General features: G+C 38.8%; 2 protein-coding genes and 1 non-coding gene across 3 annotated transcripts; 2 read left to right on the top strand and 1 right to left on the bottom strand.

The window, feature by feature from the left end:
- Positions 1-7,834: 7,834 nt before the first annotated feature.
- Positions 7,835-7,908, top strand: TRNAR-UCG (transfer RNA arginine (anticodon UCG)). The gene has a single exon. It is a non-coding gene; the product is annotated as a tRNA-Arg (tRNA).
- On the top strand, positions 7,839-11,812 carry LOC137740736 (cleavage and polyadenylation specificity factor subunit 3-I-like). The gene is made up of 6 exons (XM_068480559.2): positions 7,839-8,040; positions 8,242-8,437; positions 8,577-8,674; positions 9,233-9,278; positions 9,362-9,511; positions 9,946-11,812. The coding sequence occupies exons 2-6, from the start codon at positions 8,276-8,278 to the stop codon at positions 11,578-11,580; spliced, it is 2,091 nt and encodes a 696-aa protein (XP_068336660.2). The 5' UTR covers positions 7,839-8,040; positions 8,242-8,275; the 3' UTR covers positions 11,581-11,812.
- Positions 11,813-12,465: 653 nt separating this feature from the next.
- Positions 12,466-18,666, bottom strand: LOC137716039 (conserved oligomeric Golgi complex subunit 1). The gene is given in 8 exon segments (XM_088685943.1): positions 12,466-12,819; positions 13,097-13,403; positions 13,850-14,024; positions 14,281-14,460; positions 14,920-15,200; positions 15,703-15,803; positions 16,323-17,354; positions 17,357-18,666. Coding segments are annotated over 7 exon segments (3,081 nt in total). The 5' UTR covers positions 18,498-18,666; the 3' UTR covers positions 12,466-12,819; positions 13,097-13,232.
- Positions 18,667-21,052: the final 2,386 nt, after the last annotated feature.

Raw genomic sequence — 21,052 nt, 5'->3', positions numbered from 1 at the left:
GGAGGCGCAGCACGACGTGAAAGTCGACTTAAAGGTTGATCCAATAAAGAAGGAAGATGACGAGGATGAGGAGCCTCTGATAGAAAAAGTTGAGGAGAAGCCAGACCAATCAACGACGCTCATGAGCTCTCTTTCCATCCAGCAGCTCTAGGACATGATTGTCAACACCGTCAAAACACAGGTGGAAGGCATTGCTGTACTCGAAGCCATACACCAAGAGGATTGATAGCTTGCATATGTCGATGGGTTATCAGCCGCCAAAGTTCATGCAGTTTGATGGAAAGGGAAACCCAAAGCAACACGTCGCTCATTTCGTTGAAACTTGTAACAACATAGGGATAGAAAGAGACTACCTCGCAAAGCAGTTTATCCGCTCTCTAAAGGGAAATACGTTTGACTGGTACACGAACCTAGAGCCTGAGTCCATTAACAGCTGGAAGCAATTGGAGTGGGAGTTCTTGAACCGCTTATACAACACTTGCCGCATTGTAAGCATGTTGGAGCTGACAAGTACGAAGTCATGGAAGGACGAGCCAGTCGTTGACTACATCAATTGGGGGGGCACTTTATGCCTCGATTGCAAAGACAAGACTCTCGGAGATCTCCTCGATCAAGATGTGCGTCCAAGGCATGCAATGGTGATTACACTATATCCTTCAAGGCATCTGCGGACCTTCGAAGAGTTAGCCACCCGCACCCACGACATGGAGTTGAGCATCGCCTATCATGGAAAAAATAAGCCAATCACCGACTTCAAGAAGGATAAGGTGTTTGCTCCGAAGGTGGACAATCATGGGAAGAAGCTCGCCAATGAAGCTTTTACCATCAACACTACCCCTACAAAGACCTCATTCGCACCCGTCAAAATCTCCTCCAAGAACAAAACAAAGAAGATAAAGAGAGGTGAGCCTTCTCACATCCCAAGATAGGTACAAAAACACCTGGAAGGAACTGGAGTAGAAGACATACCCTCGATGAACAGCGAATGATGCCCCTCGATGAACAGCACGAAAATGAGATAAGAAACGTAAATAGTTAAGCCTCTCTGCCTGAACCGTCAAGCATCCAAATAAATATAAAGATGGCCTACTTGTAAACTTGAATATCACATATGAGATAAGGTTCATATATAAAGAAGTGGCCACGTTCTGGGCAAGTTTCGCTTGTGAACAGCAAACCTCTTCCTACAAAATTCATGACATGAAAAAGTTCAAGCATAACCAACAACCCATACCTGCTGCAAATATAGACCAGATTGGGTATTAAGTCTTCCAGTTTTCAACATATTTTCAACAGAAACTGATCTGCTTTGAAGGATTTTTATCCATAAGCTTCTTTACTTTAGCTACTGCATTAGCAGGATGGAAGTGTCAATTCATGAGAGAAAAAGAATGCAAGTATCTGATTAGGGCCACAGCTAAAAAGAGAGGGGACAAGAGGAATAATTCAATGATTTAATTAAAAAAACTAATGAAAGAAATAAAAACACATACCGTTGCCAAACTCAAAGTCCTTGTTTTTGTTGATCTCATCTTCAATACGCTTTTTCGTCCTTTGCAACCACTCTTCTAGTTTTTCCAAGAAACCATGATAAACACAACACTGAACTCAAATGCGTAGAAATTGTACTCTACGATAATCAGATAAGGGAATTAAAATATAAGTTAATTTGCTCCGAAATGAATGTTTATTGGGATAATGGTGCTAGAAAACCTACCCTCCAGTTGAAAGAAAACACAAAGGAGACAAGCCAAGAAGGGCTTTACAACATCAAACAGCTATGGAAGAAATTGTTCATAGAAATGTGATATTCACTATTACTGTACCATGTAGTTGTGTTCATTCACTATGAAATAAGAGGTTAGGGTAACATATTCTCAGTTATGTTACATAGCCATGAACACCAAATATCAGTAAGATCCAAACAAAAGCATGAATCTCTATCCCACAACTGAGTAAAAACAATTGGTCAACAACTTAAGGATATCAAATGGCTGAACAGACCCCTTTGAAGTTTTGGTCATGGCTCAGTTGCAAGTTAATTAGCAGGGAATACATTAGCCTTAGCCACGAAAATATTTCCATTCTACAACCAACCACTGCATTGCTACATGCTATATTTACAGATGCTGTTCAGAGACGTACTACTCTTCTAAGTAAATACTTATCCGGGCACCCTAGACGAGCTTTAGAACATAAAATTCTTCAGACATTATTGTTATATGCAGAATAGCATAAAACCTTGACACCGTGGTGCACTTACTAGACATCAAAATATTTTTGTTTTCCTCAAGAGTTACCATTATACAAACTTCCACACACACGCACACAAAGTATTTTATTAAAAACAGAAGTTCAACTTTCTACCTTGAGATATATTGTAATCAAGTGACCAGGGAGTAGGACTTCATGATTTTGCAAGGAATCTGGGTTGTCCGGCACAGAAGTCTGATCCACAAGTGAAAACAGTTTCTGCACCATAAATCTAAAGACGCACAAAGTGTGAGAAATGATGCACAACACTCCCACACAGGAAATTTTTCATTTGCGCCCAAGAGTGAAATTATAATACATACACACATGTAATTATATATATTTAGAGAGAGAGAGAGAGAGAGAGAGAGCAGCTAACATATATAGAAATGGATACATATATTTAGAGAGAAAGATAGCAGCTAACAGCCCCTTTTCCTGTGTATATATTTTTATATTTAGAGAGAGAGATATACATATATATATATATATTTATACATATATATAAATATAATTATATATATTAAGTAACAATAAGTACCAATGTGCTCTAGACATTCATGACGAGTGAAAAGTTTCAAGTCTCTCACTTCATCCAGAATAATTTGTGCCCTCTCACCGACTAGCTGTGTGCCAACAGCCCCTTTTCCTTTCTCACGTTCTCGACATAGCAACACGTCAAACACTCATAAATTTCACGATCAGTAGTATCAATGAGAGCCTGTTAAGCATGTTGGGCGAAGTTTGCATAATCATATATTACAACATGACAACTACATCAACAACTTAAAAAGGTCAAAAGAATATAAAGTAGGCGGTAGGCCACAAACAGAATAATACAGTAAAGGAACAGATGATGAGAACACAACACAGATCAGACCCAAAGGCTATCATGGATTCCTAATGTTCACCGAGCATGTGCACTTGATGACTGATGAGATTCTGCAGTATTGGAATGACTACACGCATGCGGTATCGAGTGTGTGGCTTTAGCGCTTTTTCAAGGTATAAGCTGGAAAGTATTTTTGGCAGCAAGATTCTTTTGTTTGCCACTACTTACATCACCTGCATGAGCAATTGGTTCAATACGAAAGTTTCTTTCGATGATACTCCGGTTTGGAACTGTAACGTGTTCATCTCATTAATTGTGTGGCTGGGTGTTTTACTGGGAAACATTGTTCCGATATAGCTGTTAATTTCTCACCTCCTATATATATCAGATCACTGTGTTATCCAATGTTTGTGGAAGCTGACAAATTAAGAGGTGCACTCAGAGTCCGAGACCCAATACTTTTCCAATACGACATTTACTATATGAATTTGGGGATATCAATCACTCTTCTTTCTGCATTTTCTCCGTTTCATGCACTAGATGCTTCAAATTTCATAATTTTGAAGATTCCACTGGACCTAGCCGTTGTATCCAACGAGTCACACTCATTTTCTTGTCAACCATTCTCTGGTTTTGGACCTCTGCATGATCTCCTGTTTACTTTGTTAAATGACTCTCAGCACTTGGCGCACGATATGACAATTGAGAAGTGGGGCACAAATCAAATATCACTTTTCACTGATTATACATCAAACCTTTTATGGCTTATGGCTACCAGCACTTTCTCGTATGGCATCATGGTGTCAGCTTTTCTGTATTCCAATTCCACCAGTGGTCGACCTTTTTCTCCACGTATTCACCGTCTTCTGATGTTTCCGGAAATTTGAAAGATTTTAATGGATTTATAAATTTATGGATTTTTATGGAGTTTAACTAATTTATAGAAATTTCATGTAAAATTTTGATTCAATTCCCTTGAAATCTGATAGGGAGATGTGAGATTTGTGGATGCTTAAAATACACTACAAAATCTCTCTAATTCCCTTTAATTCCTTAACTTTTCCAAATTCTTTAAATTCAAATTCTAATTGAATACACCTGGAATGTTATAAACTTCTTTAAAATTCTAATTGAATACATCCAGATTTCTAAGAATTTTAATAAACTATCTTAAAATCTTGATTGAATACACATTGAATTTTAGAGAATCACTTAAAATCCTGATTAGTACTCATGTATTCATTAAAAGAATTAAAATCCCTCAAAATCCCAATTGAATACACCCCCTTATACTGCACTTGTTTTGGGGGCATCTATCATGATAATATTTGGGGACCTCATGGCTCATAGCTGGGAGAACAAGCAGAGACACACCACTACATGCCAACTTGCCGGATTGCTTGGCGTAGGTGTTACTTGGAAAGAGACGGAGCACATTCGGTCTAAGTTAGCAACTACTACAATTACGGCCTGAGGACATGCCTTATTTTAAGCAGGCGAGATTGTTAGGACCCTTTGGGCCACCATGGGTTACTAGTATTTATTAGGCCCATTGCTAATGCTAAGCCCACTAAGACTACTTAACCCTAGCTATCCTTTTGTGTATTTAAACTACGGTTAAACTCAATTTACTACCTGAAGTTTCGTGATTTTCAATATTTGGTACATGAAGTTTTTTTCATCCTAGAGTCATACCTCAAGTCTTAATTTTGGGATATTTCATACATCCGTTAAGTTTTCCGTTAGAACTTCTGTTAACTGATGCTGTGGCACTCGCGTGGATAATAATTGAACGCCACGTGTCAATATGGGCCTACTTCAATATTTAAAATTTTTAAAAATAAAAAAACACACACACAAAAAAAAAAAAAAAAAAAAAAAAGCGTCCAACTTGTCCCTCACCCCCACACCCTCATTCTCTCTTCTGCAAATCCCAGCACCTCTCGATTTCTCTCTCTCTCTCTCTCTCTCACTACCCTCACTCTTTTCCTTCGCCTTATTCGCCATGAAAAGAAGACAACAAGAATCACCCAGCAAACCCCACCACCACCGCCAGTCTCTTTGCCAATCTCTCTGAACCCACACCTTGTAAAACCCAGCAAACCAAAATGTGCTATGTGGGAAAAGCAATAAAGATCTTAATTTCCATCAATTTGACCCATTTAGGACTGGGAGCTAAATTGGACTAGGAGTTGGGATTTGAGGTTTCAAGGGAAATGGAGAAGACCCAGATGGCAATTTGATTCACCATTGAAGATAGAACCGGATTTGGGTATTTGCACGGTGCAGAGCTCAGATCCGTTCACAATCAAGTTATTGCAGAAGAAGGCTTGAGGTTTGGGCTTGCAGGCGGCAACGTTGGCCAACGTGCACACGTTCTGGCAGAGGCTAGTGACCTTGGCGAGGATTAGGAGAGAGAGAATGGCAGCTGCGCTGTGCGAGGCGACGTAGTGGCATGTGAGGAAGATGAAGAACGTGATGAGGATGATGGCGGAGGTGTTGTGGGCGAGGAGAACAGGGGCGTGGAATTGGAGAAGAGAGAAGAGAGAAGAGAGAAAGGATGGAGAGGGTGCGGGGGGTGAGGGACGGGTGCATTTTTTTTTTGCATTTTTTTAATATTGAAGTGGGTCCATATTGATACGTGGCGCTCAGTTATTGTTCATGTGGGCACCACATCATCAGTTAACATAAGTACTAACGGAAAACTTAACGGATGTATGAAAACATAAGTACTAACGGAAAACTTAACGGATGTATGAAACTGTTCCAAAATTAAGACTTGAGATATGACTTTGGGATGAAAAAAAATTTTATGCACCAAATGTTGAAAATCATGAAATTTCAGGGTAATAAATTGAGATTAACCCTTTAAACTACTATGTTCATCTAAATTGGATATGAATGAAAATAATTGTTATTTTATATTTTACTTTCCTTGCATTTTACTTTTCTTTTCCATTCCTACGGAATGGGTCCTATCATTGAAGGGTCGACAATTTTGATGGGCTTGATCTTAATGAGTAGAACCTAGAGACCCTTAGTGACAAGGTAATCGAATGACTCTATGTGGTGGCGGAAGAGCTCGTGCACCGCCACGAAGTCCTCCCCCGAAGCCGGTTGCTTCCCCAACATCTTCGTCGGCTTCTCTTCTCTCTCCAACGACCTCGTTCTTCTGATTGTCGTTTCGCTCTTTGTTCAGTGAAGAAGGAAGGAACGAAGAAGGAGGGGTTTTGTTTCTGCCTTCTTGTTTACATAGGGTTTCATTAACATTTTAGGGTTTAGGGTTTTGGAGATTGTTTGGCAGATTTATTTTTTATTTTTTATTTTTTATGTCATACTGTTGGTTTGGGCTTTTGTTGTTTGTGGTTTGGGCTAAAGCCCAAGTTTTCGTTGGATGTACTCCTGGCCCGTTAAAAAAATAATACGAAATTTATAGTTTATTTTGATTTAATAGGGTCCTCTTTTTGTTTAATAATTTTTTATATGAAAATATATTTACACTAAGGAAAACTGGTAATTGCAAACTTCTCTCTTTCTATTACTCCGATATAAAATGAGTGAATTGCAGGTTAAAGTTTTTTGCTTCAACCTATTACGTTTGTAAGTTCAAAATTCTCCCACACTCATTTGTGTAAATTTTTATGCAAATACCTTTTGTAACAGTTCGGATTGTATTAACTATTTCAGTCAGATATATTATGTGTGCATCGGACTGTACTTTGAACTAGATTAGTTTTATATGGTACTCGGAAAAGCAACAAAGTCCTTAAACCCTTTCTCGTGGATTACAAATGTTATATGCACAATGCGTTTGGTCGGATGCAGGTATACGGTTACCGGATGTCTTTGTGGGCTGAGCACCTGGGTGGACTTGAGGATACCTATCAAGATCCTGAGAGCCTTGAATGCGTGAAGCGTACTAATGAGATCGCCAAGCTTAACTGGAAAGCATTTGTGTCTGAAGAGCTTAAGGAGATGAAGGGATACTTGATGTCGTACCCGGTTCAGATCGGAAGAGATGGATGAGTGTTCGTTGCCTGGATACTTGGAGCATCCACCAGTCTTCCGGATGCGGTAACAACGTAATCAATTGAGGGAGTCAAGGCACCAACATATGATGTACAATGTGGTTTTGTTAAGAATCATTAGAACAATATGCCTTTATGCTGTCATGAATTATATTAGTAATTGGTATTCTAATGTTTATCATCTTTGTAAAGTAAGGGTAAAGTTGCGTACGAAAAATGTTCCTTCCTGACTTTCGCAAAGCGGAGAGCCTTATTGGGTCGCCCTTTTAATTGGTGTTGAAATGTTCATATCTCATATGATAGTGATTTTTGAAAATAAGACATCATTTGTTTGACTGAAATGCTAGAATATATATACATTATAATGGCTACACACTTTAACTAAAAGGAATGAAACCCCCTAACACTATTGACCAAAATGCTAGAATGCAGTTGAGATCGTGAATTGTTGGTTAAAATATTATTGTATGATACTGAAACACTGTTACATAGTTAATCAATTCATTTATGATTAACTACATACATAATCACCATTTTAAGAACTAGTAAGTTCTCATAATTCTCTGAGCACAAATTGATAAATTAAGAAGGAAAAAAAAAAAAAAAAAAGGTTCTATGTTTAGCAAATCCGACCATTTGATTGATCTTGCAACACATTTAGCAATGATGTCAAGCTTGTTCAAAGGTAGTATAGATAAGTTTCTACACCCTCCTATTATCTGACCGCATAGCGCAGTGGATTAGCGCGTCTGACTTCGGATCAGAAGGTCGTGGGTTCGACTCCCACTGTGGTCGTTTGTTTTTAATTCTTTCATCCTCTTCTCCTCGCTCCTCTCCTCAGCGAAATTTTCTAAACACTCTCTCTCTCTCTCTAGGGTTTTAGGCTTTTTTTTTTACCCCTCTCTCTCTCCTTCTCTGTAATCTTAGGTAAGAAATCGAACATTTTCTCTTCTGGTTTTCATTTATTTATATGCTGTTCTTTACTTTTCCTCTTCAATTCAACTAAAATTTCAATTTCTTTTTTTTTCGACGGGGTAAATTCGATTTAGGGTCTGAAAAAAAAAGGGTAATCAAGAAAATGTAACTTTTAGTTGGAATTTCAAGTCTTCTGATTCATTTGTCTATCAGTTTGATTGCAGAGCTTCACACATTCCGGGTAAAGATGGCTTCAGTGGGACAACCGCCGGCGCCGGCGCCTCTTAAGCGGCGGGAGGCTCCTGCTGCATCAAGAGAAGATGATAAAATGATCATCACTCCGCTAGGTGCCGGCAATGAAGTCGGCCGCTCCTGCGTGCACATGACCTTCAAAGGGAAAACTGTCTTGGTATGCTGCCATTCACACAACTGCGTTATTATTTTTTCCCAGTATCGAATATATAATTGGTGTTTTCACTCTCCTGACTTTGATTTTTTTCTTGTTTCTTGCATTTGTGGCTGTGTGGTCGCCTTCGTATGAATTGTAGTTTGATTGTGGTATTCACCCCGCTTATTCGGGCATGGCTGCTTTGCCCTACTTTGATGAGATTGATCCGTCCACAATTGATGTCCTTCTCGTAACCCAGTATGTATTTATCGTCAACTGATGTACAAAATTTGGAGCTTTTGTTGAAATCTGTTGCTAAATTATATCAGAGATGACACATTGGGTCAACAAAACTCTTAATTTGTTATGTTTTCTCTGGTTTAGTACAACATACTTTACGTTCTTTCGTTCTGTATTTCTTGTTTAGAGTTAGAAGCGATGAATGCTAATGGGATAGCTGCTTACATGGGATAATTTTTCTTTGACTAAAAGATGGCTTTGAACATATCAACCATTCTTTTTTTAACTACTTTTTGCTTATTTCCTTGATTTTCTTGTCAGTTGAAAAGATTGTATATAATGATGGAAAATTAGCTCAAATACCCAATTTACGGACCTAAATCCTCAACACCACTTATTTACAACAAAGAGTTTCCACAACAAAATGATCTAGATCCTAATAAGCTGAATTAATATGCAAAACTATCCTAATCACCTGATTAGATCCTATTACATTTTATAGTTAAAAGTTACGTTACCTTGTACTTGATGGTTCATTCCATTATACTAATATGCGGTCATGCTTTTTTCTTGCAGCTTTCACTTGGATCATGCTGCATCCCTACCTTACTTTCTTGAGAAGGTTTTCACTCTATGAAGGAATTATACAATAATTTGTATGTATTTTGCTATTCAGGGGACTAATATCTCTGTAACTTTTGATAGACCACATTCAAAGGCCGAGTTTTTATGACTTATGCTACAAAGGTTATCTACAAGTTGCTTTTGACGGATTATATAAAAGTGAGCAAAGTTTCAGTTGAAGATATGTTGTTTGATGAGCAGGACATAAATTCCTCAATGGATAGAATTGAGGTTTGTTGTCCTTCCATGGGTTATGTTTTCATTCCCACCTGTTTTGTTTCCACTTTCCAGCATAACCAACCTAACACAGATTTATGTTGTTCTTGATGATGTATTTTCTATCGCTACTAGTACTGTTAGTTATGTGTCTCATAGGGGATGTATATTTAGATGTATTTCAGTTGGCATTTTTTTACTTAATTAATTTTGCAGTTGAGGACAGGGCGATTGGTGATATTAGTACTTTGAGTAGTTGATTAATCTTTGTGGTCACTGATGAACTCTCAGTCCTCACCATCTTTACGTCATTATACATTTATTATTTACTGTATTCAGTACGCTTAACATGAATACTGTTATTGGATCCTTAATCCTTTAAATCCGACATGATTCATGAATGATATTCCCATGATAATATTAATATTAACAATGCATGATAATTGCAGGTTATTGATTTCCATCAGACAGTAGAGGTTGAGGGCATTCGATTTTGGTGCTACGCTGCCGGTCATGTCCTTGGTGCTGCCATGTTTATGGTTGATATAGCCGGTGTTAGAGTCCTTTACACTGGAGATTATTCACGTGAAGAAGACCGGCATCTCCGTGCTGCTGAGACCCCACTGTTCTCCCCTGATGTATGCATTATTGAATCGACTTATGGTGTCCAGCGCCATCAACCTCGGCACATCCGTGAGAAGCGGTTCACTGATGTTATCCACACAACCATCTCTCAAGGGGGTCGTGTCTTGATTCCTGCATATGCACTTGGCCGTGCCCAAGAACTTCTCCTCATCCTTGATGAGTATTGGTCAAACATTCCTGAGCTCCATAATATTCCCATTTATTATGCTTCTCCACTTGCCAAAAGATGTTTGTCTGTATACGAGACATACACCCTTTCTATGAACGATAGGATCCGCAATGCGAAGTCAAATCCTTTCATTTTCAAGTACATATCACCACTAAAGAGCATTGAGAATTTCAAAGATGTAGGCCCATCGGTGGTGATGGCAAGCCCTGGTGGTCTTCAGAGTGGACTGTCAAGGCAGCTATTTGATAAGTGGTGCACTGATAAGAAAAATTCGTGCGTTATTCCAGGTTATATGGTTGAAGGGACTCTAGCCAAAACCATCATCAATGAACCGAAAGAGGTAACTAGTATGACTGGACTCTCGGTACCTCTCAACATGCAGGTCCATAACATTTCATTCTCTGCCCACGCGGACTCTGTCCAGACTACTGCATTTTTGGACGAGCTGAGGCCTCCTAACATAATCCTAGTTCATGGAGGAGCTAATGAGATGGGAAGGCTAAAACAGAAGCTCGTGACCCAGTTTGCTGATTGGAACACCAAAATCCTGACCCCAAAGAATTGTCAGTCTGTTGAATTGTATTTTAACTCCCAGAAAATGGCAAAAGCTATTGGAAGGCTTGCTGAGAAGACCCCTGAAGTTTGTGAAACTGTCAGCGGTTTGCTGGTAAAAAAAGGCTTCAGTTATCAAATAATGGCTTCCGATGATCTCCATGTCTTCTCACAGCTGTGCACAGCAAATGTCACTCAACGGATTACTATTCCATATGCTAGTGGCTTCACTGTGATAAAACATCGGCTTAAGCAAATATTCGAGAGTGTAGAGTCTTCAGTGGATGAGGAATCTGGAGTGGCAACATTGCGAGTGCATGATCGGGTGACATTGAAGCAGGATACAGATAAACACATATCACTGCATTGGCCTTCGGATCCTATAAGTGACATGGTGTCCGACTCCATTGTTGCTCTTATTTTGAATATCAATCGAGAAGTCCCCAAGGTAGTTGTTGAATCAGAGGAGATGAAAACTGAGGAAGAAAATGGGAAGAAGGTGGAAAAGGTCATTCGTGCACTTCTGGTTTCACTCTTTGGCGATGTGAAGCCTGGAGAAAATGGGAAACTAGTGATTAGTGTTGATGGGAATGTGGCGCAGCTTGATAAACAGAGCGGGGATGTAGAGAGTGAAAACGAAGGTCTCAAGGAAAGAGTAAAAACAGCATTTCGTCGAATCCAAAGTGCGGTGAAGCCAATCCCTCTCCCTGCAACGTAAGCAGCTGCAGCTTATCAGTCTATCTTTTTCTGCATTTTGAGTAACTTTTGAATCTTGTAAAGCTATAGAGATGAACACTGGATGCTAGTTAACAGTAGTGTCTGAGCTCGTATTTAGTACCAACTAAACTAGAGACTGTTAAACGCAAAGCAGCTGACTTTTGTCAATTTTGTATGGACTAGTTTTCAAGAGTTCTACTCTTTTTTATTCGAATGGTATCGTTATCGTTCGTCTCTCGGAGAAGTTGTGGTTAAATCGTTTTAATTTCAAGGACGCATGTGTTTCTGTCGATTAATTTCTGAAGAATTGAATGGATGCTGCTTTGTTTCAGACAGAAATTTAGGTGTATCTATTAATTTTGTGCAGATGCTTTGGTTGATTTAGAAGAGAAATTGTTACAGGAGGTTGTATAATATAAGAACACCATGATTGATTAAATCATCTAATCTCACTGTTTATGGGCAATTCATTTTCTAACACCGATCAATAAAACTAATTTTTCTTCGATTATGATCAATAAAAACAATCTCTCGTTAGATGTTTGAAAAATTAACACGCTTGAAATGTTGGACGTGATTTGTTAGAACATGCTTAATTTAACCGAACCAAAACGAAACTGATTACCAGTGATTTGATTCAGTTTGTTTTAATAGTGGTATTGATCAAATCCAAACCAAACCAAACCAAACCAAACCAAATCGTTGAGGACTAGTTGATTCAATTTTATTTTTGGTGTCAGACTGTACCGCATCCACCCCTAAGTGATGCAAAAATGTACCAGGGGATTCCGGCATTTTTCGAATGCATATTATGTCCTAGGTTGAACTTGAATGCAATAACGCACCATATATACTCCGAAGTTTTTTCCAAAAAGAAAGAGCTATGTAACAATCAGAACAGTACAAATTCATTTATGTAAGGCTCCTAATTAACATGTTAAGCGTACATACTACACGGTTTCGTATATTGCAAGTTTTACACAAAATTACATGACAAGAGTTCCAGTTCGTAGAGAAAAATTGAATTGGACACGAACAATATCGCGCATCCTCCTCATCCATGCTGACATGACACCCAAATCGTTCTCATCTCCGATTCTTTCAGCATTGCATTAACTTCCATAGACACTTCATAGACAATTTAGCTGAAGCCTTCGAAAGTAGACGGAGGCATTGAAGAAACAAATGGACCAAACTTTCAGCTACCTCTCCTCTGTACATAATGATGACTCTGACTCACCTGTACGGGGGAGATAGGCTTACGTTAAACCTCCTCTTAAGTCTTTCGAAACATTAACAGCCAACTTTAAAAGCAAAACCCCAGACTTCGAACAATTTTGAAGACAAGCGGAAACACAAAAGAATCGAATTTATAAAGAATAAAGCTCTCAAAGCTTCAAACTAGGGTTACTCAGCCTCTCAGTCTTCTATACATAACCTCATTATCTTAAGTTTCGTAATCTCCCAACAGATACTCAAACTAAAATTCCAAAATTTAGGGTTTCATAATCGCATACCTGTTCTATCAAGTTTCAAATAAGTACTGCAAACTCCGAGCCCTTATCTCATGCTTGGTGAGACTCCGTTGTGTTTCTTCACAGCCATAGATTACTTGTATATGCCCAAAAGAAGACTGAAGAATTCTGAAGGCAATCAAGAGTATGATCTGGAAGCTGTGAACGATGATAGGAGACCTGCAGCCTGGGAAGGTAGAATGTCACCAATTGACGACATGGCGGCCGCTGATCTATCCTTGAATATGCCCACTTGCCCATCTGTTAGCATGGATCCTAGTTTTAAGCTCTCTCCAAATTTACTTCCAGCCTGCGAATCATAACGAATATCATTTTCAAAATCTGTATATCTCAATATCCTAAACAAATGGAACAGTTTAGCTGACCCCACTTAGTGGGATAAATCTTGGTGGTTGTTTGTAGAAGACGAGCAAAGAGAAATATTGCGGTGATATCAGAAAAAACAAGAGGTATGCAGTGTGCAATCCATACTTGCTTATGGACCTGACACGCTCTTTTATCTCATTACTATCTAGACAATTTACTTGTTTTAATCAAACCTAATAGCGTGAAACTAAAAATGTCTTGCATTACATGCTTTAACCATGTGTCTCAACTGGCTTATTGTGAACCACAAAAATTCACATTTCAAACAAATGCATCGCTATTCCAACATGAAACAAAATTTTTTTGAACGCAACTATAAAAATAGGAAAAACTTGTAACAAGAAAATGTAAAGAGATAGACAGCCTTGCCTGCATTAAAGAATTAAAGATTGGTACTGCAGAAAAACTCAAGTTATCATCCAAATCAAGCTTACTGGAAAGATCTCCATTTGTATAAGCTTTCCAGGGACTTCTTGAAGAAATATCATCTGATGAGATTGGAATGGATGCCTTAGCTGTCCCTCTTGAAGACAATGCTGGAGCACTTGAACACCAAGACAAAGTCAAAAGTTCAGAACCCATTATTGAGGAAGATACCCATTGGCAATGAATATTTATGGACATAGTTAAAACTGGAAAACACTAATAGAAACAGTCGTATGTAGCGAATCAGCCAGTGCAACCCAATTTATACAGTTCATTATATGAATGAAATATGAGTAGACTCAAAATAGTAGCACGGGTTGTGCACACCTTGTAATGGAGCAACTAACACGGTAGAAATTTCAAGAAACACTAACCTGATGGGAAGGTATTTGAAGCGAGGAACTGAAGAGCATCTCATGATATTGGACTCTGAATTAGCAGGAAGTTTTTGAACAGTATCTGTGTACATGCGATTAAGTTGAATAAAGAATCCAAAGAGGACAGCATGGCGTTGGTAGGACTGCTTCTCATTTTCCCAAAGATACGACTCATACCTTAAATAAGATAATGTGATTAAATACACAAAGTCAAAATGCCTAAATAGTTATACAAATCATTAAATAAGATAATTCAAAACATAGGACCACAATAAGCACGACTTCTATGCTATAATAAGAGCTCATTAGAGCTGTGGTTCCCCTATAGATGATTCACTAGTTGAATTATGTTCCATAAAATACATTGTCCTAATTTCCCATGCTTTTCTATTTAAGATCCAAATCCTCAGTTTCCCCTGTGATCATAACAACATACTAGCTGCCCAAGAGATCAACCAGGTAACTCCTAAATATTCATTTTTCACTGAAGACAACCACTAGAGATAACCCTTCAAGCAAAACAATATGGGAGAATGATGCATGAAATGAGACACCAGTCGCATATCCAAACTTCTGGAAGTTCATTATATTTGTTTAGATTTCTAACTTTTTATTCACGAGAATAAATTAACTTACGTAAGCCAGTCTATGGGATCCAATCTTTGCGAAAGACGATTTATCAACCCATCAAAACGCTCTCTAATGGCAGATTTCACATGGCTTTGATCCTGCTTCCGTCTGAAAGGACTTTTTGTCTTTAGGTATGCAAATGACTCCTCACTCGTATTAGAATCACCCCCAGAAAGGACATCGACAACAAATCTCAAATCTAACAGAACTTGCAAAACTCCTTTCTCTGACACTTGAGATCCACCAGCCTCTACAGTAGAAAGGAAGTCTCCATAAATACCAATGACCTACATGAAAGTATTGCAATCAATATTTATAAAAATTAAAAAACAAAAAAAAAAAAAAAAAAAAAAAAAAAAAAGGAGAAAAAAAAGACAAATAGTTTAAAGTATATTTCAAAACAATAATCTAAAGAAACAACTGGGAATTTTCCATTTTTCTAATGAACACACAAAACCCACATTTTCCGTGAATGGCAGAAGTAAACGTAAGCTACTTCATGAGGTAATAAAGATGTAAATTTATTAAAACTGACACATAAGGGCACATAAATATAAATGCAAGAGTTGACAAAAAAAAAAAAATCAATACTTACATCCCTGAGGTTGCAAGATAAGAAGATAGACTTCATGCTAAGCAATAGTAAAATCACGAATAGGTATACATAAAACTGTAATAGAAATAAAATGACGAATTGATGGCCGGCCAATGACCTGTTAGTCTAGCAGCAGGTGAGCAACACATTGATGAATAAAGAAAAGAAGTCAGATATCAAGCGAAGCTACATACCTTTTCCAACAATCTTAATGCAAACTGTTGCAGAATTGTTTTGTCAAGAACATGACCTCCAATTCGATGAACTTCTTCACATATGCGAAATAGAAATGAGACTAACAGCGTAGCGTAAGTGCGTAACAGACAATCAACTCAGTCTTAAAGATAACATAAGCACCAAATATATTCAAGAATACTAGTAAAATGTGCATTTACACAACACATAATTATATGTTAAGCCATGGCTTTGATTTAAAACCACTTTTGAATCATCCACAAATTTACTTTTTCACGTCTGTTCAATTAAACCACATCATTCGTCCTACATTGTAACTACACAATTTTGTGGAGAATGTTTCTTTACCGTTCTAGAATGCTGTATAAAAAAGTTATATCTTGCATTTGGCCTACTTTGCAATTATCTCCAGTTAAAGCGGCTTACGGGCCAACTGCCATATTATAATAATCAAGACAAGCTTGCAGTATAAAGATTAGGCTGTTTAGATTCAAATGCTTAAACGTATTAATTTCACTTATTTCTCTGAATGAAACAGATGATAGGGAGGATCATTTACACTTTCTAGTTGGCATCCAATGACTATCTACTAATCACGTAAGATTGCAGTCCATTTCACTTATACTAAATAAAATGTAAATAACAGCGTAAAGAACAGAAATAATGGAGAGCAAAGTATGCTGAATACGCCTTACCCTCAGAGGAGTTGATGATGACAAAGCATAATCTTTTTGAAGATCACGGGAAAGAATAACTGAAAGCTCATCAGACAACCACGAAATCCACAAATCATGCGCTCGAATACGGAGATCTCGCATAGTTACATTAAGCTCTTCAAGTTTAGGGCTTGCACTTTGGCCTGCTCCAAGCAATGCAGCAGTAGCAGATGAAGTATGCCTTTTAGAACCTGAGGGGCTATCAAGCACTGGAGAATCAGTGGGAGCTCTAGATTGTCTTGACATGGGCGGGAACTTATCGAGAACTACAGACCCTGTTACATTTACCCAAGACCGCGGAGGACCAAGAATGATGGGAATGTGTTTGGAGTGGCTCTGCAATGCAAACAAGAGTCTCCCAATGAAAAGTGCCCTGTCAACAGTTACCGGCCCTTGCGTGTCTTTGCCAATTTCCAAATTATCAAGCTCACCATTCAGTTGCACCAATATATTGGATATGGTCTGGCAACACTTATCTTGTAGATACGGTGCCAGATCCTTTAACCTAAGAGCTGCCTTTGGCGATTCTAAGAAACACAGCAAGTCATCAAGAACATCCTGACAACTACTATCCACCGCATCTCGAATACTACTCACTTGGGGACCAAAATAGAAATTGAGACAATTCTCTTCACAAGGCAGAGCACTAGCAGTACCTTTCTTAGCATTATTCGATTTGGTTTCCACAAACCAAACTCCACCACCAGCACCAAGGAAATCTATGGGTTTGCCCTCTTTAATGTTCACGGCCTTCACGAGCTCCTTGAACCTGTATGCCACAATCACCTGCATCCTGGCGACGAATGCAGATTCGAAGATACTGTCCCAGAGATCTGAATCGTCTCCGAGAACAAGTTCACTCATTCGACTCCATGGCAGGTCAATGTTGGACCCGAAAACGTTCTTGAGCCACTCCAAGCTCCCTTCTAATACGCCTTGCTGTTCATGGTCTCCCTAATCAACTTCTCAGCCGAGGCAAGCTCGTGGCCGCTGCCAATCGCGTCGATGAGGAACCTCCCGTTGATCCTATCCACCATCTGGCCTCCACAGTCGCTAAGCCAAGAGCAACAAGCCTTGGCAATGTAATCCTTGTCCAGCATTCCCAAGGCAGACTCGAGCTTCTCCCGAAACGAATTCCAAAGCTTGATCTCCTCATCTGGATTGGGAATTCCACCGAACAGTTGGGATGCAGGAGGACTACCTAATACCACCTTGTAGAACAACGGCATGTCACTGAGCACCCGCAAGAAGAGCTCACCAACCTGCCCCACAGTCACCTGAATCACCCGCAGAGCCTCGCACAGCACCGAAACGACGTCGGAGCACTGAGCATCGGCACGGCAAGCATTGAGTATCCCGGAAACCCACGACTTCCGAGTGTCGAGGAAGAGGGAGAGTACGTACTCCGGGCGGAGGTCGTCGATCAAAGCGACGGCGGCCAATGCGTCGGCGTAGGAGGAGACGGGCAGGTGGAGCTCTCGATCGAAGAGGCGGTCGCGGGCGCGCAGAGAGATCTGGGACTTGAAACTGTCGACGATCTGCCACTGGTGCTGGAGGAGAGGGAAGTTGGAGAGGAAGCGCACGTGACCAGGGAGGGCGAGAATGGAGTATACGTGACTGGCGCGAACGTAGCGCGCGGCGGACTCAAGAAACATGGACTCGTCGAGGCAGCCCCAGATGTTCTCCGGAGTGTCGACGAGGTACTTGACCCGGCAGGCGATTCCGTAGATGCGGTGGCGGGTCGGGTCGTGGCGGGATGAGTCGGGGGTGTCGGCGGAGGATGCGGAGGAGAGGGAATTGATAGAGTAGTGGACGGAAGAGAGGTTTTGGGAGATGGAGTGGGAGAAGCGCTTCATGAGGACGATGGAATCGGCGGAGTCAATGAGATCGCGGTAGCGAGTACCGACGAGTTGGCGGAGCTCCTCCTTCTTGGACTGGATCTGGGTGCGGGTGGTGGACTCGACGGTTCTGATCTCGGCAATGGGTTTAGACCGGAAGAGGGACTCGGCATCTCGGGAAGCGGCGGCGGCGGCAGTGGCGGAGGCACCGCTAAGGCCGTCGCCGGAATTAACTCTCATTGATTTTGGCGGAGGAAGATTACCAACTGAAGTGTGGGAAGGGTTGCGAGCGATTAGATCGGCATTCTGCGCGTTTGGTAGTTTCTCGTTGGTGATACCGCAGGACTTGAGAGTATTCGGGCATCAACAACGGTTTACTGTGAGAACAGAAATGCATATCCATTTCTCGTAAGTTCAAAGATTAATTATATTCTTAATCGTAAATTAATTAATAGAATTATTTATAACCATACTTTAACGAATGCAAAAAACATTTTTTGTACAACTGAGATATTATAATTTAATAAATATTAAGGGAAGTGTTATTGGCACTCAAAAAATCTCATTCCACACTTCTCACAAGTGTATTTTTTTCTTTCAAATATAGAAAGTTTGGAGTGTAGAATGAGATTTTTGAAGTGCCAGTAACAATTTCCAATATTAATTCTTTCACTAAATATCTATATCCAAATCGTAGAAAACATAATAATACTTTTTGGAGGTGTTTTTGATAAGCCAAATATGATAGCAAATTAAGGCAAATTGGTTACATGAAAAAGGTACGGGAGAAAGACGATACAGATTATCAAATAATTTTAATACTTATGAATATACATATTATTCTCTGCAGATGGGGAGACGGATATGGATCGAGGTAGATTCTATTATACCCAATATACATATACTGTATTATATTATTTGGTGCGGATACTTGAACGGATATGGATCAGGAACTCATATAATCATATAGGAAACCCTGGGCATTTTACCAGAGTTTTCTATTATATCAATATATCCTTGTGTGATTCATGTTGAAGCATATACTTTGGGGTAGATGCATGGTGGACGACACGATTTTTCCCATATCCAAAAAAAAATTCATCTCTAAATCCATCTTGTTCGGACAGTTATCCACCATTATCAAATTTAACGGGTTGAATGACTATCCCTAGCCTCAGGCGGGAGTCTCTTCTTTGATTTGAATCTAACCATCTAGGATTAATCGTATGGCCATGATTATACATGACCCCCTACCTGTATAAAGCGGGCATCTCTCCTCGGGGAATTGGCGCCAGTACCAGCTAAACCCCCGAAGGCCATAAAAAGTATGTCATGCAAATGAAAGAGCTTTACCCCAGCACCGTGGGTCCCCAACGACTTGAGAAATTTTCCATTCTCCCATTGATTCCTATGAATATAGGAAACTTGTATTTTTCAAACACAGATCCTTTTTGTTTACGCTTCTAACTCTTAGTTTAGTCCTACTTCTGGTTTATTTTGTTACTAAAAATAAAGGAGGAAACTCGGTACCGAATGCTTGGCAATCCTTTGGTAGAACTTATTTATGATTTCGTGTTGAACCTAGTAAACAAACAAATAGGTGGTCTTTTCGGAAATGTAATAAAAAGTTTCTCCCTTGATCTCGGTCACTTTTATTTTTTTGTTATTTCATTATTCCTAGGGTATAATACCTTACAACTTCACAGTTACAAGTTATTTTCTCATTACTTTGGGTCTCTCATTTTCTATTTTTATCGACAGGGCTAGCCTTGGCCCAATGCGGGTTGGGCGACTATCCGGGGCACCAAAATTATTATGGTGATATATTTATAAGGAATTGTTATTAGCACTCAAAAAATATTATTCTACACTCCTCATAAGTATTTTTCTTTCTAATTATAGAAAGTTTGGAGTGTAAAATGAGATTTTTGGAGTGTCAATAACAATTCCTATATATATATATATATATATATTTAATAGTATAAATTTGTAAAAGTTGGTTAAATGATTAATAAGTTTAACAAGAACTAGTGGCTTTTGTCATTTAAAATTAATGGGGAGGTTTTGGGTTTAAAACTTTGTGTGTTTATTTATTTTCCAATTTTTACAAATTTATTTTCGTAAGAGTATAAATTTATAAAATTTGGTCAAATGATCAAAAAGTTTAACTAGAAGTGGTGGTTTAAGCTGTTTAAAATTAACGAGGAGGTCTCAGGTTTGAAATGCTATGTGTATTTTTTACTTTCATAAGAGTATACATTTATAAATTTGGTTAAATGATCAAGAAGTTTAATTAAAAGTAGAGGTTTTTATTGTTTAAAATTAACGAGAGGCCATGAGTTTGAAATGTTATGTGCATGTTTATTCTTTCCAATTTTTATGAATTTCTATTTGGTTGTTATTTCTTTTTAGTTATTAGCTAGTAGCTATGTAGGTTGTAGTTTTAGACATTCATTCCAATGCAAGTCTAACCTTCAACAAAGAGTAGACCAAAATTTTAGACCAAATTTGCAAATCACATGTCACCAATAGTTTTAATTTAGTGCTCATTCATTTTTTATACATATCAATTAAAGACTCAAAAATATAATTATTTTTTAGTCTCACATTGACAAGGTAAGTAAATAAGAAAAAACACGTCATGATTTATATAAAAACGCTTTAAAAGTTGAGCTAGAAGAGAAACAAAGCTCATCATCTATCTATTTGTAAGCCAGGGTTTTTTGGCTCTCTTCTTTCAATATAAATATTTTTTTTTTCTATGTTTCTAAATTATTAGTTTGAAATGCTTCTCT

Source organism: Pyrus communis, chromosome 15 (genome assembly GCF_041283825.1).
Source record: "Pyrus communis isolate YQ-2024b chromosome 15, ASM4128382v1, whole genome shotgun sequence".
Lineage (NCBI taxonomy): Eukaryota > Viridiplantae > Streptophyta > Magnoliopsida > Rosales > Rosaceae > Pyrus > Pyrus communis.
Note: the sequence above shows the minus strand (reverse complement) of the source record. Positions and strands in the feature narration are given on the sequence as shown.

Coding starts and splice junctions, on each gene's coding strand:
- LOC137740736 (XM_068480559.2), top strand. CDS start 8,276: ATGGCTTCAGTGGGACAACCGCCGGCGCCGGCGCCTCTTAAGCGGCGG. Junction 9,279..9,361: donor TACCTTACTTTCTTGAGAAG/GTTTTCACTCTA, acceptor AACTTTTGATAG/ACCACATTCAAAGGCCGAGT. Junction 9,512..9,945: donor CCTCAATGGATAGAATTGAG/GTTTGTTGTCCT, acceptor TGATAATTGCAG/GTTATTGATTTCCATCAGAC.